This window comes from Xenopus laevis, chromosome 1L (assembly GCF_017654675.1).
Source record: "Xenopus laevis strain J_2021 chromosome 1L, Xenopus_laevis_v10.1, whole genome shotgun sequence".
Lineage (NCBI taxonomy): Eukaryota > Metazoa > Chordata > Amphibia > Anura > Pipidae > Xenopus > Xenopus laevis.
Genome location: NC_054371.1, coordinates 95,670,749 through 95,690,741, shown reverse-complemented (window position 1 = coordinate 95,690,741; position 19,993 = coordinate 95,670,749). Strand labels below are relative to the sequence as shown.

The 19,993-nt window shown below is 39.0% G+C and overlaps 2 protein-coding genes across 32 annotated transcripts in view; one reads left to right on the top strand and one right to left on the bottom strand.

Annotated features, from left to right (window-relative positions):
- LOC108711672 (protein transport protein Sec31A) overlaps positions 1-5,390 on the bottom strand; it is a 232,555-nt gene extending 227,165 nt beyond the window's left edge. For 16 of the 18 annotated variants that reach the window (XM_041591387.1, XM_041591395.1, XM_041591430.1 and 13 more), the window contains exons 1-2: positions 5,266-5,390; positions 4,724-4,800 (exon numbers count right to left, since the gene is read on the bottom strand). In XM_041591387.1, the coding sequence (XP_041447321.1) occupies positions 4,724-4,800; positions 5,266-5,337 (149 nt within the window). In that variant the 5' untranslated portion in view covers positions 5,338-5,390. The other 2 variants (XM_041591416.1, XM_041591388.1) reach the window with 2 other exon arrangements.
- LOC108711752 overlaps positions 5,003-19,993 on the top strand; it is a 56,684-nt gene continuing 41,693 nt past the window's right edge. The window contains exons 1-11 of one of the 14 annotated variants that reach the window (XM_041591478.1): positions 5,077-5,101; positions 5,809-5,909; positions 7,645-7,706; positions 11,494-11,529; positions 13,733-13,767; positions 14,309-14,343; positions 14,873-14,908; positions 15,446-15,481; positions 16,012-16,042; positions 16,582-16,616; positions 17,152-17,183. In XM_041591478.1, coding sequence (XP_041447412.1) covers positions 7,696-7,706; positions 11,494-11,529; positions 13,733-13,767; positions 14,309-14,343; positions 14,873-14,908; positions 15,446-15,481; positions 16,012-16,042; positions 16,582-16,616; positions 17,152-17,183 — 287 coding nt within the window. In that variant the 5' untranslated portion in view covers positions 5,077-5,101; positions 5,809-5,909; positions 7,645-7,695. Of the gene's footprint in view, positions 5,102-5,294; positions 5,466-5,808; positions 5,910-7,644; positions 7,707-11,493; positions 11,530-13,732; positions 13,768-14,308; positions 14,344-14,872; positions 14,909-15,445; positions 15,482-16,007; positions 16,043-16,581; positions 16,617-17,147; positions 17,184-17,990; positions 18,005-18,602; positions 18,801-19,993 lie in introns of those variants that run through there. The other 13 variants (XM_041591472.1, XM_041591480.1, XM_041591470.1 and 10 more) reach the window with 13 other exon arrangements.

Genomic DNA, 19,993 nt, shown 5'->3' with positions numbered 1-19,993 from the left:
AAAATTAGGTACCTCGGCTTATACACGGGTCGGCTTATACACGAGTATATACGGTAACAAGCGTCCTATGAGATGTACTGAATGGGGGATAGGATTACATTCTATCGTGGAACTTTTAAATAAAATTCCTTAGCTGATGTAATGATTGTTAAATGGAAATTTGGGGCAACCATTAATTAATTGGAGTGACAATAAATGCTTTCCTTTAAATTGCATTTGTGCATCATCGCACAAGCTAGACGAGCAGTATGCAATTTAGACTAAGGTGATGAAATCCCTAATGGACCACGGCACACACTAAATGGGAATGACTTCATGCTAGGAGTCAGTGGCACAAAAAATCACATCTCAACCTCCAGTATTTTTAACAGTTTCAAAAGCATGATGAACTCCTCTACTGATCTGCTGCTCAACTCTTCTCTCATTACCTCCTCACATGCTCGCATTCAAGACTTTGCAAGGGCTGCACTCCTAGTCTGGAATTCTCTCCCACAGTCTGTCTGACTTTCTCCCAACCTTTCTGCTTTCAAAAGATCTCTTAAAACACACTTATTTGGAGAAGCCTCCCCTTATTCTGTTTAGCTACCAAATGCAATACCACATGCAACATCTCTTACCTGCTTATTTCTGATCATGCCCACTCCCTAACCTTGTGTCTCATTCCCTTCCCCCTTTACATTGTAAGCGCTTTTGCACAGGGCGTTCCTCGCCATTTGTACCAATACTGGTCATTATGTATGTAACTCTGTATGTAACCAATTGCAAATGATTTCAGAATATCACTCTCTACATCATACTAAAGTTAACTCAAAGTTGAACAACCACTTTAAAGTTGCTTTCTCTAACTCTACTTCTACTATGTTCCCTCTCTCTGTTTAAGTTCCTTAAGGCTCTGTCTTAGGTCCTCTGCTGTTCTCACTCTATACTACTTTGCAAGGAAAACGTATTCAATCGTTTGGACTTCAGTATCACCTTTATGCTGATGACACCGAACTCTACTACTGGAAAATTTAAAAGAGGCTGGCACAAGCCTGGACCCACGAAGTAGTAAAGCCAGAGTCAGATTTGTAAAAGGGTTAAAAAAGCTTACATTTTATTTTCCATAATTAAAGGGGATCTATCGCGAAATTAAAAATTGGTAAAAAGAATCTTTGCATGAAGTTATTAAAATGTCTAAATATAATGTATTAAAAAAATGTACAGTTTTTAAAATATCAGAGTCATTATAGTGAATCTATACACAGCTGCTTCTCCCCTACCTGCCTCTGGCTAGCTCTGAGGTCGGGTCGGGTTTCTCTGCATAACAGTTCTGTCCTGTCTCTCATTGGCTGTCAGTGCTGTCACTCATAAACTGTGTGAAGCCAGCATCGTTACTCAATGGCTTCAAAGGCTCAGTTTTTCATGCCCTGCTGGAGTGATTCTCTACTGAGTCAGACCCTCCCCACCCCCCTGCAGCCAGCCTCCTTACTTTTGTAACTTTTAAAACATGGTTTTACACAAAGCTGCTGTACTTCTGCACCACCCCCTCCCATCCGGAAAAGTGTAAAGCTAGGTAGCCTGTAAGAAGCTCCTTCTCTCTCCTGACTCAGCCCCTCCCCCTGCAGTCAGTCAGCATCGTAGTTTTTACAAGTACGTCTCCTGTTCGTGAAGACTTTCACTCCTAGTTCTCAAACTCCCCCTCCCTCCCAGAAACGAGGCATAAAGAAATAAAGGTGGACTGGGGAACAGTGTGTGAATCTCAGCCGCACATTCATTTGTATGAGACACTGAGACGCAGCCGTGTTAGATAAAGTGGAAATTCAAACTGGAGCAGCAGCACCTTCAATACTTATGCGTCTCAGTGTCTCATACAAATGAATGTGCGGCTGAGATTCACACACTGTTCCCCAGTCCACCTTTATTTCTTTATGCTTTGTTTCTGGGAGGGAGGGGGAGTTTGAGAACTAGGAGTGAAAGTCTTCACGAACAGGAGACGTACTTGTAAAAACTACGATGCTGACTGACTGCGGGGGGGGGGGCTGAGTCAGGAGAGAGAAGGAGCTTCTTACAGGCTACCTAGCTTTACACTTTTCCGGATGGGAGGGGGGAGGTGCAGAAGTACAGCAGCTTTGTGTAAAACCATGTTTTAAAAGTTACAAAAGTATGGAGGCAGACATGAGGGGACTGGCTGCAGGGGGGCTGACTCAAGGGAGAAGCTGGCTGCAGGGGGGTTGACTGCAGGGGGGCTGACTGCAGGGGGGGCTGGCTGCAGGAGGGTGGGGCTGGCTGCAGGGGGGCAGGCTGCAGGGGGACTGACTCAAGGGAGAAGCTGGCTGCAGTCACGCGATTTCCCTTCCCGCCCCTAATTTGCATATACAAATTCGGATTTGGTTCAGCCAGCAGAAGGATTCGGCCGAAATCTGAATCCTGCTGTAAAAGGCCGAATCCTTAACCAAATCCTGGATTCGGTGCATCCCTAATTATTTACCAATCTCTCTGTCTGTACTTGACTGAGAGAATGTGCAGAACTGACAGGCTTACTTTTCTCACAAGGAGCTTCCAGAGTAACATTGGTGTGAGGATGTTATTCAGCATGGAGGAGGGTGGGACTTTGCTAGTTGCTAAGTGACGTCATAGCTAGTGAGAAGCCACTCCCATTCAGCAGTAGCTTGAACTGTCTCTCAGTGAAAGCACCCTCATTACATGTAGTAATATGTAATTTTACTAAAAAAGTAAGCATTTCCGCTAAAGAAATATATTTGAAGATTTTATTATTTCCACCTCAACTATCCATTCAGAGAATTTAAATTTCGCGATAGATCCCCTTTAAGAATCATAACAAGTATGTAGATGTTGATATTCTGAGACAATTTGCAATCAATCATTCATTTTTTCAATGTTTCAACATTGAATAAAATAGGTAAAGTATCAGCATTGTATTACAAATAATATATTTTGACAGTTCACAAATCTGAGTACCTGACACAATGTTGATGATATATTGTTGCACATAACTTTTAAACTAAAAAAAATAAAAATAAAATAAACATATTATACAAATGTGGCTTCATAACTTTTGTTGAGCCGTAATCTCAAATAGTTGTACTATGATATTCTGGTAATATGATACACACTGTGCTATCCGTATCAATGAAACAATAAAAATTATTCTGAACGTCCTCATTGATCTTTATCGCATGGGTAGGAGGTGATGTTATCTAAGTTGTAATGGGAAGGAAGGGGACTTTTTGAAATCTTCCCAAGGTTGCCATATAATGTTGTGGTTCTCTCTTTTGTTCTCAACTATCGCTGTTAAATAGTGCATTTCTTGGATATAGTTGAGTCGAAATAGAAATCGAGGCACAGGGAGTGGATAGTTCAATAAACTGTGTTCTGGGGCTCGTAATATTGGACTGTGAAATATCTCCGATGCTATCTGAACTATGGCATTCCAGTAATTTTCTACAATCAAACAAGTCCACCAAGAGTGTTTATAATCTCCGCACTCCCCACATCCTCTAAAGCATTGTGAGGTCGAAGTGGAACAAATGGCATGTTTACGTTTCGGTGTAAAATACCATTGTGAAAGTACTTTATACGCCATTTCACGTTTAGCAATATTAGGTGATAATTTATGGCCCTATTTACCCCAACTAGGCAGTAGTTTGAACAAGAGACTGGAATATAAAGAGGTGAGGGACTGAATAGAAAAACAATAAAAAGTATCAAAATGAATAAAACTGCAGCCTCACAGAGCAATGGTTTTTTGGATGCTGGGGTCAGTGACCCCTATTTAAAAGGCTGAAGACAAAGGCAAATACTTGAAAAAAATACTATAAAAAAATAAATAATGAAGACCAACTAAAAAGTTGCAAGGAATAGGACATTCTATAATATATGAAACCGTCATATTACAACTCACTCACAAGTCTTTAGTGAACAAAAAAATAAATGTATTGAAATTTATTGTTTTGTTCATCACTAAAGACCTGTGAGTGTGGTGTAATTTGATGTTTTAAAATCTTCAGACTCCTGCACTCCCTATATGTATGCCCCTATCTATAGAAATGTTTGTTATACATAAATAAATAGTAACCATACTGAAGCAGGTAAAACACAAATGTCCTCAATGTGTTCAAAAAAAGTATGAAACAGAATTTTAAAACATAACTAAATAATGATTTATTTTATAGTAAAGTGGTTAATTGTACCGATACAATAGGATCATTATAAAGGGAAGCACTGATGGAAAAATAGTGCTGGGAGTAGCTAAAAATAAACCCAGATGGAATAAAAGCAATATGAAAGTAGGATGTGACATTTTCTGATCAATATGCAAATTATGCATGATGATGTCCAAGGAGCTTTTTCCACCATATACACTTAAGACTGCAGATCAACTGGAGAGTAATCAATGTAAGAGCTGGATATCCAGCTGCACAGAAAAATATCCAAATATACATTTCTTAGGTTAGCGTATGACGATACTCCTGGCTGTATCATATCCGGATGTGATTAGAGAAAAAGCCTTAGTAAAAGCAGAGTTAAAGGTACCATGCCGTGCTTCAGAAGCAGTCAAGTAGAAATGTAAGAAGATGGGGAACCGTGGTCCCGTAATAAACTAATGTAAAATACGAAATACTAGATTCTTACTGACAGAGACATGCGCCGAAAAAAAGAATCCTTGAGGTTTCATCATGGGAACTACGGTAAAGGTACATAAGCCTAAAGCCGTTTCACTCACCTCTTACTGTATTGTGCTCCAAAGCCAGTGAACAGTGTACTACGTGTAAGACCAAGGCACCAAGTAGAAAGCGTTAACTGTATGTAAAATAAATAAAACAGCATAATAAAATACGAGTTTGAAAATTTTACAATCAGCGCTGGGTCCTACTTAAGAACTGACTTAAAACTCAAGACTAAGAGAAACATGCTCTTCTAATACATATTCCCGGCCTGTCTTACCCGGCTCTAAACCGAACCCCGCCACATCCACGTCCTAAACCTACGTGGCACAACAATCTCCGCCTATCGCGTTTTCCGCCTCATTAAATTAGGCAGGACCTAACCACTACTGTCTCCTGTAGCAAGAAGGCGGTACTTCAAGTTTAATTACCCAAAAGTCAGTGTGAGAATTTTCTATAAATTATATTATGGCTGTAGGCGTTACGCACAGCAGCGCAAAGTTAATGTTGTGTTATACGTCTGCTTAAAAATTGTAGTTGGTAATTTTTAGTACTATCAATTTACATCACAAATTTATCAGGTTCCGTTTTTGCCACTTACAAGCATGGCTGCCAAGTTGTTTCCTTTAATGCATTTCCGGTGTCGAGGTTGGATGGGAGCCTCGTGGTTCATTGTGGTTCGTCCATTTTCCTTTCTGTTTGAGCTGGGATTGAACTGTTGCTGGCAGTCTGCGGAGAAATATGATGCGGGGAATAATACGAATACGAGAAGGTGGTCTAAAGAGTTATTTTTATTTTCATGTGCGTCGTTTTCTTTTTCCGTAGTTTAGGTTTTCTGATATATAAAGATTTGTTGATGAAAAATGATGTCTTCCTGTGACTCCCTCTGGTAGACAATAGTTGCACCAGCGATATTTATTGGTCCGCAGCCGCAGACTGAATGCATTTCTGTCATATTCTCGCCCGGTGATGTTGAATGAAGATGGGTGTTTATTGTGCTACTACTGTTGGTCGTTAACACCATTGTTGTTCGTTTCTTTTATTGAAATTCACATTTCCACTGTGCACCTATGGAATCATGACAGGTGTTTTGTTTACAAAAATAAGTTTTTATATCAAAGCTTGATTCCGTTTATCTTTCTAGTTCACAGTTGGAAATTACAGGGCAGTAGTGTGGCGACACATGCCTCCCTCCCCTCACTCACCATGGAGTCCCACCAGGGACACTGCAGCACAATCTTTGAGGTAAGGAGGATGAGGGTATAATTTCGTTGTGGTCATTCATAATGCTTCCTTGTTGTTAATGAGCAAAACGTATTAAACTCATTCATTTTTTTTTTTTTTACACATTTTATGATTCCACATATCCAAAGATTTGGTCAAAATGGATGCATATGATACAGATTGTGTACTGCTTGGCACATTCCCGGAAGGCAAAATTATACAATACTTAAGATCCCATCATGGTCTGTTATTAACACATCTGTAAACTAGCACCAACATATTCTGCAGTTCTGTACAATAGAATGGTATATCATCAAACATCAATGTATATAGTGTCTTGGAAATTCAGGGACTGGAGATAGGTTGAAAGCTGAAATTTATTGACAAGCTATATTCTACACTTAAGAATACAGTACAAATGAAAGGGAGTTTTTTTTTTATACCCTTTTACAGAAGCACTTTTTACCAAAACTATACAAAGGTAGTAAGGAATGACTGTAGGAGCACAAGCAAAGCCTTGGGAACTTACTGGGAGTTACCTTGGGGAGTGTTTACAGATAGGGCTCCACAGCAACAAAATAGTACACAGCAACTGATAAAGAACTGTTCTGGAGTTGTTATACCTGTGATACGGGAATGAAGGGTAACCTGACACCACTTCATGAATTACTTAATGGGCAACTTGCAACTGCACTGAACACAGAATCGCCATTCTATACAAAGTCAACCATTACAGTAGAAATACAATTGATAGCTGATGCAAGAAGTAAAGAGGTCCCTGCCCTATAGAGTTTTCAAACGAATAACTTAAAACTGATAACATTTAGGTTGTGCTACCTTAATGTTTCAAAAATGCCTGTGCATTGAAACGATTTTAGAAGTAATGTTTAAAAGCCTGCACACTCAACCAGTGATGAAAGCCTTTTACTGCTGTTCATATCATGAGATTCTGTGATTAGAGTTTAAGAGACTGAGGAAGAGTGTTCAGGAAACACCTACTAAAAATTAGCACAATAAACTGCAGTTTTTTTGCCATTACTAAACACTAATGGAAAAAGTTTTATTTTCACAATTTTCTCCCCTTTTAACAGTCCTTTGTTAAAAGGGAAATCAAGAGATAAAGGCCTCTGAATAATCAAATCTCACAGTCGCATAGCTGCAGCATTTGACATAAGCAGCAGCTCATTTTACAGAGGGGGCCTCCCAGTAAACTAGTAATTTAGCTGAATCAGCTTGCTTAGGAGAATAGGAAGCTAGAAGGAAGACTGGTTTTATTTTCTTGTATAATGCAAAAATATAATCCGCACAAGCCCTATTCAATGTGCTTATGTTTAAAAGGATTTAATTTCCTTTAGAAGGGGCTCTAAACACACGGAACCTTCGTTTTGAAAAATAAATCTTATGCTATGAATATGTATATAGTATTATAAACATAATTTTGTAAGTCTAAAACTTTGTAATGGTATTTGCAAATGTAGTTGTTACTCAAAGCAGTATCCATGCAATGCTGGTTTAGTCCACACCCCTCCAGCCAAGACTCCAAATTTCAGAAGAAAATTTGAGGAGATATTAAAAACCCAAAGCGCAGAATTTAGCAGTTGGCCAGGTGACCCGCAAAGTTGCTTTTCAACCTTCTGAAAAGGCTGTAGAATTGTTTTGCTCTAAATTAGTCAGTTAAGCGCACTTTGTAAATTTGCATCCTCTTAAAGTATTTCAATAGTCGGCATATATAGAATACTCTGCTTTTTGTTTACAGTGCTAAACTCTTTTGGAATTCCAGCTGCTCAACCATTTATTGGACTGACTTATGAAGAACAGGTAACACATGTTTTTGTATTGGAGACCTATCAGCATGCCTCTTAAAGGGATACTTTTATGGGAAAACTTGTTTTTTTTCCAAATTAATCAGTTAATAGTGCTGCTGCAGCAGAATTCTGCACTGAAATCCATTTCTCAAAAGAGCAAACAGATTTTTTTATATTCAATTTTGAAATCTGACTGGGGCTAGACATATTGTTAATTTCCTAGCTGCCTCCAGTCATGTGACTTGTGCTCTGATAAACTTCAATCACTCTTTACTGCTGTACTGCAATTTGGAGTGATCACCCCCCCCCCAGCAGCCTAACAACAGAACAATTTGAAAGTAAAGAGCAGCTCCCTAACACATAACAGCTCCCTGGAAGATCTAAGAACAGCACTTAATAGTAAAAGCCAAGTCCACTGAGACTGATTCAGTTACATTAAGTAGGAGAAATAACAGCCTGACAGAAAGTAATTTCATCCTAAAGTGCAGGCACAAGTCACATGACTGGGGCAGCTGGGAAACTGACTTGACTGTTTTTGCTTGGGCACATTATATGCATTTTTTCTTTAGCCACACAGCTCTGCTCCTGCTCACACCCAACATTAATAGAATAATAGTTGCATTAAACAGCAGGACTGCACTCTGTTCTGCAGACACGTACAGTCCCATTGGTTTCTGTAAAAGCGGTTTTATTTTTTCCCATGACTGATCCTTCCACCTTTTTCAGCGGATTTTGTATTTTGCTAGCTAAACAAACCTGTTCTTGTGAAAGTATCCCATTGACCACAATCCTTAGCTAATGGAGTATCTGCCTAAACCCACTTGTGCAGAATGAATGTTAAAGTTTTTTCCCCCATCAAACAACTGGATCACTTTTTGTGCCAGGTATTTACCTGTGCTGAATGCCAATGTGTTTGTGCAGTCTTGGACAATCACTGAGTCTGAAGGTGGCCATACACAGGGAGATCCGCTCGTTTGGTGATTTCACCAAATGAGTGGATCTCTCCCCGATATGTCCACATTGAAGTTGGCGATATCGGGCTGAACCTAACATGGGCCCTAGGGCCCAAAAAATCAGATCAGAATGCAACACAAGGGCCAATAAGATGCTGACTTGGTCTGTTAGCAGCTTTATTGGCCCGTGTATGGGGGCCTTTATTCAGTAAATTGCCATTCATCTGTTCCCCTGTAATCCATACAATAGATACATACAATAGATACACTATAATAGACACATTGTCTCACCATAGTATCACCTTTAAATTTATGCCAACCCTAGGCGGTTTTTTGCATTTTTAAGATAAAAGTTAAAAGATTAAAAGTAAGTAAGTATTATGTTATAGAATGGCCAATTCTAAGCAACTTTTCAATTGGTTTTCATTATTTATTTTTTGTAGTTATTTGTCTTTTTCTTCTGATTCTTTGCAGCTTTCAAATGGCTGTCACTGTCCCCTAATAAAAAACAAATGCTTTGTAAGGCTAAAAATGTATTGTTGTTGTCACTTTTTATTACTTCTATTCAGGCCCTCTCCTATTCATATTCCAGTTTCTTATTCCAATCAATGCATGATTGCTAGGGTAATTTAGACCCTAGCAACCAGATTTCTGAAAGTGCAAACTGGAGAGCAGATGAATAAAAAGCTAAATAACTCAACTACAAATAATAGAAACCATATTTCTTTCTACATCATACTAAAAGTTATCTCAAAGGTGAACCACCTCTTTAAAGGGGTGGTTCACCTTCAAAGAAACTTTTAGTAAGTTATAGAACAACCAATTCTAAGCAACTTTTCAATTGGTTTTCATTATTTCTTTTTTTATAGCTAGTTGTCTTTTTCTTCTGATTCTTTGCAGCTTTCAAATGCTTTCCCCTTTTAAAAAACAAATACTCTGTAAAACTACTAATGCATTGCTACTTTTTATTGCTGATCCTTCTATTCAGAATCTCTCCTATTCATATTCCAGTCTCTTATTCATATCAATGCATGATTGCTAGGGTAATTTGGGCCCTAGTTTCCAGATTGCTTAAAATGCAAATTGAAGAGCTGTTGAATAAAAAGCTAAATAACCTTCGATAATAAAAAATTAAAACAAATTGCAAATTGTCTCAGAATATCACTCTACATCAGGGCTGTCCAACGCGGCCCGTTTATGTGGCCCTCCATATCAAAGTCTGCCTGCTGTCTGTTTACCATATGTAAGATTTAAAAGGTATCAGTACAGAGATTAACTGGCCTCTGCATTGTTTAAACCTCTAATCCCCTGTATTGTTCATACCTGTGATCCTCCTGCATTGTTCACACTTGTGATACCTCTATTGTTTATATCCCTAAACCCTGTACTGTTCACACCTGAGACCCAGACTGAAACTGCCCACATTGTTCACCTGTTCACACCTTATTCAAAATGCTAATGGTGCACCAGCACTGTCACTGTATGTAGTACATATTAGAGTGGTCCTGATTTTCCTTCCTCCTGCTCTGTTCTGCCTTCCCTATGCTCCCTGTGTTTGCCATATTTTGCCTGCTCTTTGCACCCTGTGTGTGCCATACTCTGCCTGACCTATGATCCTTATGGAATGTACGTCTGGTATTTGTTCTGGGTGTTTGTTAGCATTTGAAAATTATTGTTGGGGCCCCCTAAGGTGTTTAATCATATGCTGTGCTACTGTATTATAGACAGGGGAGGAGGAGGCATATGGATTTAAGGGTATGTCTAACTTTTTTTTCACATATGAGTGACATCCCTGCTGGTGCCAGGGCAAGGTAGTTTGGCACCCTGGCAAGAGCTTCAATCAGCACCCCCCTGTCCTGCATTACCATTTTCCTCCTTACCATGATGGTTTTTAAATAAAGAAAGCAAGAAAATGTACAACACTTTTTTCATTTATATTACTGCCCCCTGTACCAGCAAGTCCAGCAGACATCCGTAATACAGGCACCTCTGTACCTATGCCAGCAGCCATCCATCATACTGCCCCTCCGTACCTGTACCAGCAAGCCCAGCAGCCACCCATCATACAGCCCTCCAGCAGCCATCATATTGCCCCCAATCTTTACCTGTGCCAGCAGCAGCCAAAAATCTGATCACATCATATTGCCCCCAAGTATTTATGTACCTGTGCTAGCGCCCTGCCCAATCTGTACCTGGCTGTGCCAGTAGGAAGCTTCACACTTTCACAGTAATATAAAGAATGTCTTCAGTTCAGTGCAACTGTGCAAGGCTGAGAGCAGCAAGCGCGAGCCACACAAAGTAGGCTGCCAGCTCTCTGCCTCTCTCTGCCACCCAACTGCATCATTGACGCGTATACGCATGTCGTACTGCCGCACCGCACAGAAGGAGCTATGAATTGCTCACAAGAGGAGAAGGTGAAGGAGGGGGTTTCCACCCTACTGAGTGACCATGATTACTGAAACAAATTATTAAATAAACACTTAAGAAAAAAAAAAAAACATTAAAAGTGCCCCCCCCCCCAATGATGGCGTCCTAGACAGCGCCTACTCTGTCTACCCCTAGTTTCGGGCCCTGATTCGTGCAGTGAGCACCAACCATCTGTAGCTTAGAAAAATTCCAGCCCTCTGTACCATATAAATTGGACAGCACTGCTCTACATTATAATAAGTTATCGCAAAGGTGAACAACCCCTTTAAAACTCATATTGCTGTTCACATAATGATATTCTGTGATTAACTCTTGTATTTAGATGAGGTTATGAAGAGAATCTGCATTAATAAATATCTTGTTTATGGATTCTGGAAGATGCTGCATGTGTTAATCTGCATTTAATTTTTTTTTAACTAGGCAGATCTTAATTCTGAAGATATTCATGAATTACAGGTAATTCTCTTATGCACCTTTTTGTTCTTTGGAATGCATTACATAACCCTAATATTAAACTGTAAATGTAAAAATATTTTTTTGTTCATTAAAGGAATTGTTCAGTATAAAAATAAAAACTTGGTAAATAGACTGTGCAAAATAAAAAGTTTCTGTTACGGTATATTTAGGCATAAATGTAATTTATAAAGGCTGTAGTGACTGGATGTTCAACAGAACACTACTTCCTGCTTTGCAGCTCTCTTGGTTTCCACTGATTAATTACTGCTTGGTCACCAGGGTAACCAATCAGTGACTTGAGGGGGGCCACATTGACCATAACTGTTGCTTTTGAAACTGAGCTGACTGTCACTGATTGACTCAGTTAGAGAGCTGAAAAGCAGGAAGTACTCTTCTGTTAGACATCCAGTCACACCAGCCTTTATACATTACATTTTTGCCTAACTGTATTAGAAACGTTGTTTATTTTGCACAGCCTATTTATCCAGTTTTTATTTTTACACTTAACTGTTCCTTTAAACTGGGCATCCTTGTACACTGGCAGTTTGTCTACACATGTTTTGCTGTTTTCAGCGAAGTCCTTGACAGATTAGTTCATCAAAATGGTTTTCTTTTTACAGCTTTGGCTTTCCTCAGTAGTTTTTATTTTCAAATCTTCCAGCCTCAACAACTGCTACACACTTTTTCCTTGACATTGTGATCCCACCTGCCAAGTGGTGACTGAAACGGCACCATAAAATCATGACAGAATCCATTTTTTTTTATTGCTTTTTCAAAACAAAATACAAAAGAAAAAGGTTGTTGGAGAAACAGGTCACAGTTATTGACATTCAGTGTTTAACATATACATATCCGTACACATTGCCAGGTACATATCTCTGCATTACACTTCATACAACAGAACATTTACACAATGACAAGTCATACTGATACAATTTCTCAGGTAGGATCAGTGCCTAACATAGTAACATAGTAAGTAAGGTTGAAAAAAGACACATGTTCAACCTTTTTTTTTTTTTTTTTTTTATTACCTAAAAAAAGTGATGGAGACCAAAACTGTACGGCATATTCTAGATGGGGCCTTACAAGTGCTCTATACAGTGGAAGAATGACCCCCTACTCCCTTGACTCTATGCCCCTTTTAATACAGCTCAAGACCTTATTTACCCTTGATGCTGCCGATTGGCATTGCTTGCTACAGCCAAGTTTATCATCTACAAGGACTCCAAGGTCCTTTTCCATAATGGATTTGCCTAGTGCAGTCCCATTAAGGGTATAAGTGGCTTGGGTATTTTTACATCCCAGGTGCATGACTTTACATTTATCAACATTGAATCTCATTTGCCACTTAGCTGCCCAGATTGCCAGTTTGTCAAGATCCTGTTGCAAGGATGCCACATCCTGGATGGAATTAATTGGGCTGGATAATTTTGTGTCATCTGCAAACAGTGATACATTACTTACCTGGTTGCAAAGTTTCCACCCATCCCGTCCAGACCAGGTCAAACTTATTTGGTGTGTCTCTTTGTATGTACACTAACCGTGCCAACGTAATATGTTCCTGTACAGTGGGAGAGTCTCCCAATAAGTGCTATGCATTTGCGTGCCAGGAAAAGCGATTCCCTCAGGGATATTAACACATAATGGGACTTAGTGAGATATGCAACAATACCTAGCAGGCACACCTTTGGCTTCACAGGTATTCTTATCTCAGTTATATGGGTAAGTTCCTCACATACTTTCACCCAAACAAAGCCACCACTGTGCAGCTCCACATCAAGTGAAGAAAATCGGCCCCTGGCAAATGACATTTGGGACAGCAGTCATCTGGTCTTATATTTGCCCTGTGCATACGCACAGGTGTGATGTATGCATGATGTAGAATAAGAGTTTGGGAGAATCTACTTCTTACATTAAAGGACACCAGACTGGAAGCCTCCAAAGACTCCTCCCACTCCTCATCCTCCAGGTCACTCATAGCCGATTCCCACCTTCCTCTAAAATTATGACAGAATTCTTTTAATCCTGTTACTAATCTTTGTGTCCAATGATTAAATCTCATATTGCTGTTCACATAATGATATTCTGTGATTAGCTCATATATTTAGATGAGGATATGAAGAGAATCTGCATTCATAAATATTTTGCTATGGGTTCTGCATGTATTAATGATCTGCTTTCACCCTTTTTTTTTTTAAACTAGGCAGACTTTATATCTGAAGATACTTTTGAATACAGGTAATTATCTTATGCAACTTGTTTTTTTCTTTGGAATGCGTTGCATAACCCACATTAAACTGTAAATGAAAATCTTTTTTGTTCATTAAACCGAACAGCCTTGTACACTGGCAGTTTGTATACGCATGTTTTGCTTTTTTCAGTGATGTCCTTGACCCATTAGTTCATCCAAATGGTTTTCTTTTAAAAGCTTTGGCTTTCCTCAGTAGTTTTAATTTTTAAATCTACCAGCCTCAACAAGCTACACACTTTTCCTTGACAGTGTGATCCTACCCCCCCCCCCCCCGCCAAGTGGTGACTAACATGACACCATAAAATCATGACAGAATCCCTTTAATCCTGTTACTTATGTCTTTGTGTCCAATGATTAAATCTCAAATTGCTGTTCACATAATGATATTCTGTGATTAGCTCATATATTTAGATGAGGATATGAAGAGAATCTGCATTCATAAATATTTTGTCTATGGATTCTGCAAGATGCTGCATGTGTTACTGATGTGCATTCACACATTTATTTATTTTTATTTTTTTTACCTAGGCGGCCTTAATTCTGAAGATAATTTTGAATTACGGGTAATTATCTAATGCACAGTCTTTTTATCTTTGAAATGTGTTGCATAACTCTCATATTAAACTAAATGTAAAAAAAACACTTGTTCATTAGACTGAACAGCCTTGTACACTGGCAGTTTGTGTACACACGTTTTGCCTTTTTCAGTGAAGTCCTTGACCCATTAGTTCATCAAAATGGTTTTCTTTTAACAGCTTTGGCTTTCCTCAGTAGTTTTAATTTTTAAATCTACCAGCCTCAACAACTGCTACACACTTTTTCCTTGACAGTGTGATCCCCCCCTGCCAAGTGGTGACTGAAACAACACCATAAAATCATGACATAATTCCTTTAATTCTGTGTTGCTAATGTCTTTGTGTCCAATGATTAAATCTCATATTGCTGTTCACATAATGATATTCTGTGATTAGCTCATATATTTAGATGAGGATATGAAGAGAATCTGCATTCATAAATATTTTGTCTATGGGTTCTGCAAGATGCTGCATGTGTTACTGATGTGCATTCACACATTTTATTTTTTTTACCTAGGCGGACCTTAATTCTGAAGATAATTTTGAATTACGGGTAATTATCTAATGCACAGTCTTTTTATCTTTGGAATGTGTTGCATAACTCTCATATTAAACTAAATGTAAAAAAAACACTTGTTCATTAGACTGAACAGCCTTGTACACTGGCAGTTTGTGTACACACGTTTTGCCTTTTTCAGTGAAGTCCTTGACCCATTAGTTCATCAAAATGGTTTTCTTTTAACAGCTTTGGCTTTCCTCAGTAGTTTTAATTTTTAAATCTATCAGCCTCAACAACTGCTACACACTTTTTCCTTGACAGTGTGATCCTATCCCCTCCCCCACCAAGTGGTGACTAACACGACACCATAAAATCATGACAGAATCCCTTTAATCCGGTTAGTTATGTCTTTGTGTCCAATGATTAAATCTCAAATTGCTGTTCACATAATGATATTCTGTGATTAGCTCATATATTTAGATGAGGATATGAAGAGACTCTGCATTCATAAATATTTTGTCTATGGATTCTGCAAGAGGCTGCATGTGTAATGATATGCATTCACACATTTATTTTTTTTTTTTTACCTAGGCGGACCTTAATTCTGAAGATCATTTTGAATTATGGGTAATTATCTTATGTCCAGTCTTTTTATCTTTGGAATGTGTTGCATAACCCTCATTAAACTGTAAATTTAAAAAAAAAAAAAAAAACCACTTGTTCATTAGACTGAACAGCCTTGTACACTGGCAGTTTGTATACACAAGTTTTGCCTTTTTCATTGAAGTCCTTGACCCATTAGTTCATCAAAATGTTTTTCTTTTAGCAGCTTTGGCTTTCCTCAGTAGTTTTAATTTTTAAATCTACCAGCCTCAACAACTGCTACACACTTTTTCCTTGACAGTGTGATCCCCCCCTGCCAAGTGGTGACTGAAACAACACCATAAAATCATGACATAATTCCTTTAATTCTGTGTTGCTAATGTCTTTGTGTCCAATGATTAAATCTCATATTGCTGTTCACATAATGATATTCTGTGATTAGCTCATATATTTAGATGAGGATATGAAGAGAATCTGCATTCATAAATATTTTGCTATGGGTTCTGCATGTATTAATGATCTGCTTTCACCCTTTTTTTTTTTAAACTAGGCAGACTTTATATCTGAAGATACTTTTGAATACAGGTAATTATCTTATGCAACTTGTTTTTTTCTTTGGAATGCGTTGCATAACCCACATTAAACTGTAAATGAAAATCTTTTTTGTTCATTAAACCGAACAGCCTTGTACACTGGCAGTTTGTATACGCATGTTTTGCTTTTTTCAGTGATGTCCTTGACCCATTAGTTCATCCAAATGGTTTTCTTTTAAAAGCTTTGGCTTTCCTCAGTAGTTTTAATTTTTAAATCTACCAGCCTCAACAAGCTACACACTTTTTCCTTGACAGTGTGATCCTACCCCCCCCCCCGCCAAGTGGTGACTAACATGACACCATAAAATCATGACAGAATCCCTTTAATCCTGTTACTTATGTCTTTGTGTCCAATGATTAAATCTCAAATTGCTGTTCACATAATGATATTCTGTGATTAGCTCATATATTTAGATGAGGATATGAAGAGAATCTGCATTCATAAATATTTTGTCTATGGATTCTGCAAGATGCTGCATGTGTTACTGATGTGCATTCACACATTTATTTTTTTTTATTTTTTTTACCTAGGCGGCCTTAATTCTGAAGATAATTTTGAATTACGGGTAATTATCTAATGCACAGTCTTTTTATCTTTGAAATGTGTTGCATAACTCTCATATTAAACTAAATGTAAAAAAAACACTTGTTCATTAGACTGAACAGCCTTGTACACTGGCAGTTTGTGTACACACGTTTTGCCTTTTTCAGTGAAGTCCTTGACCCATTAGTTCATCAAAATGGTTTTCTTTTAACAGCTTTGGCTTTCCTCAGTAGTTTTAATTTTTAAATCTACCAGCCTCAACAACTGCTACACACTTTTTCCTTGACAGTGTGATCCCCCCTGCCAAGTGGTGACTGAAACAACACCATAAAATCATGACATAATTCCTTTAATTCTGTGTTGCTAATGTCTGTGTCCAATGATTAAATCTCATATTGCTGTTCACATAATGATATTCTGTGATTAGCTCATATATTTAGATGAGGATATGAAGAGAATCTGCATTCATAAATATTTTGCTATGGATTCTGCAAGATGCTGCATGTATTAATGATCTGCTTTCACCTTTTTTTTTTTTTTTTTTTTAAACTAGGCAGACCTTATATCTGAAGATACTTTTGAATTACAGGTAATTATCTTATGCAACTTGTTTTTTTCCTTTGGAATGCGTTGCATAACCCTCATTAAACTGTAAATGAAAAAATCTTTTTTGTTCATTAAACCGAACAGCCTTGTACACTGGCAGTTTGTATACACATGTTTTGCTTTTTTCAGTGATGTCCTTGACCCATTAGTTCATCCAAATGGTTTTCTTTTAACAGCTTTGTTTTTCCTCAGTAGATTTAATTTTTAAATCTTCCAGCCTCAACAACTGCTACACACTTTTTCCTTGACAGTGTGATCCCCCCTGCCAAGTGGTGAATGAAACAACACCATAAAATCATGACATAATTCCTTTAATTCTGTGTTGCTAATGTCTTTGTGTCCAATGATTAAATCTCATATTGCTGTTCACATAATGATATTCTGTGATTAGCTCATATATTTAGATGAGGCTTTGAAGAGAATCTGCATTAATATTTTGTTTATGGATTCTGCAAGATGCTGCATGTGTTAATCTGCATTCAAATAGTTTTTTATTTTATTTTTTTAACTAGGCAGGTCTGAATTCTGAAGATATTCCTTTGGAATGTGTTACATAACCCTCATTAAACTCTAAATGTAAAGAAACTTTCTCTAGACTGGCCCTCTGTCAGTGCAGAACGCCTGGGGTTAAGTATCCACCTCCGGAGGCAGGACAGAAGAATAGCTCCACCCTTTCTATATAATGCTATGCTCCTCCTGTTTCCCTCGGTTTTTTCTTCTGTCCTGCTGGAGGTTAGGACAGTTCATTTTTTTTTTTTTTCATTTCTTCTTCTTTTATTTATTATTTCAGCTACTGGCAAACAGGTAAATCTGTCCATAGACGGTGCTGACCGGCCATACACCATTCTACAACACAGGAGCTTTGTGTGAGTGAGCAAGAGACACAGGACTTGGACTCAGTGAAGTCTTTCAAAGATGACCACTGTTGTCTACAGGAGGAGCACTGCCACACTCCATCAGCGCAGCAATAGAAGCGCTTACAGTCTCTAAAAACCGGAACGGAAGCAGGCGCTTGCATAGTAGCCACACTTCCGGTTTTGCTCCATTGGTGCCATCACGATGCGCAACTGTGCGGGCGCCATCTTCACGTTGCGCATCTGTGCGGGCACCATATTGGATCTCACTGGCACGATGATCACAGCTGCTGAGTTGAGTCCTCCATACTGCACCACGATCAGGTCAGAAGCTCTTCAAGAGCTTATTCATGCTGACAATGCTTACTGGGGGGCACTTACAGATCCTGAATCACTTAACTAATTACCCTGCAGGGGTATAATAATACATACTTAGTGCCTACAGGCATTTTAGTCACGCTGGGTCTAGATAAGGGGTCTATAATGGGTACTTATACCTGTGTTTGACCAGAGGGCACACAACTAAGAAAATTATTTTACTTATACAGATCATACCATAATTATGGATCTGGACTCAGCACTTCAAGACATTAGGAAGGACATGGCCATTACAGCCACAACACCTAAAACTAGAAAGGCCCCAGAGAAGAGAACTCACAAAAGTTTCAGCACAGGATCAATTCAAAGGGTTTTATTCCAATTTATTCCTGGTGAGGGGACCTTCCGGCCAGTACTAAATTTGAAACCCCTCAATCCATTCGTAACAAAACAAAGGTGGAATCAATCCGGTCAGTATTGATGTCTATGACAATGAAGAAATCTATCTTCAAGACGCTTACCTGCATGTTCCCATACGGGCGGAATCTCAAATATTCTTAAAATTCACGATTTTAGAAGAACATTACCAATTCAGAGCACTACCGTTCGCCCTCTGCACGGCACCCAGGGTCTTCACCAAAATACTTGGTCCCCTCATTGCACATTTCAGACCCAGAGGACTTGCGCTCACTCCCTACCTAGACGATTTACTCATCAGGTCAACATCACACGAACAAAGTCAGATAGACACACAAATCTGTGTCAACTTACTCGAACAACACGGTTGGCTTATAAACCACAAAAAGAGCCAACTCAAACCTGCACAGCGCATTCAACTCTTAGGAATGTGACTCGATTCCTCCCTACAGACGATCTCAGAGTAAAAGATTCAGACAATCGGTTGCACGGCACGACAGGTCTTCGACCAACAGACGATTTCAGCAGAGTTTTATCTCCGTTTGCTAGGGTAAATGGTAGCAGCATTAGAGGCACTTCCCTTGGGAGATTCCACATCAGAGAATTTCAAAATTATTTTCTAAGCCGTTGGAACAAGAACCACTTCAATCTCTCACAGCAGATCTCTGACCAGCAATCTCAAACAATCCTTACAATGGTGGACATTACTCCACAACTTGACCAGGGGAAAATTATGGTTCCTACACCAGTGGACAGTGGTGACCACGGACGCCAGCCTCTAGGGCTGGGGAGCAACTTTTCCCCCATGCACATGTCAAGGGGTCTGGTCACCAAAGGAAACCAGAATGCCCATCAATGTCCTTGAGATCAGGGCGATAAAGTATGCCATCTTCCACTGGTTGAAGGAACTGAACGGACAACCACTCCGAATTCAGTCAGACAATGCCACCGCCGTGGCATACTTAAACAAACAAGGAGGTACACACAGCGACGGTGATGCAGGAGGTAGCTCACATCCTCGCCTGGGCAGAACTAAATGTTCCGCCCATTTCAGCGGTATTCATCCCAGGAGTACTAAACTGGGAGGAGGATTACCTCTGTAGCCAGCAGTTAGACCAAGGAGAGTGGGCTCTCCATCCCGAGGTGTTCAAAGAGATCACGCACAAATGGGGCATACCGGACATCAACATGTTAGCGTCAAGGC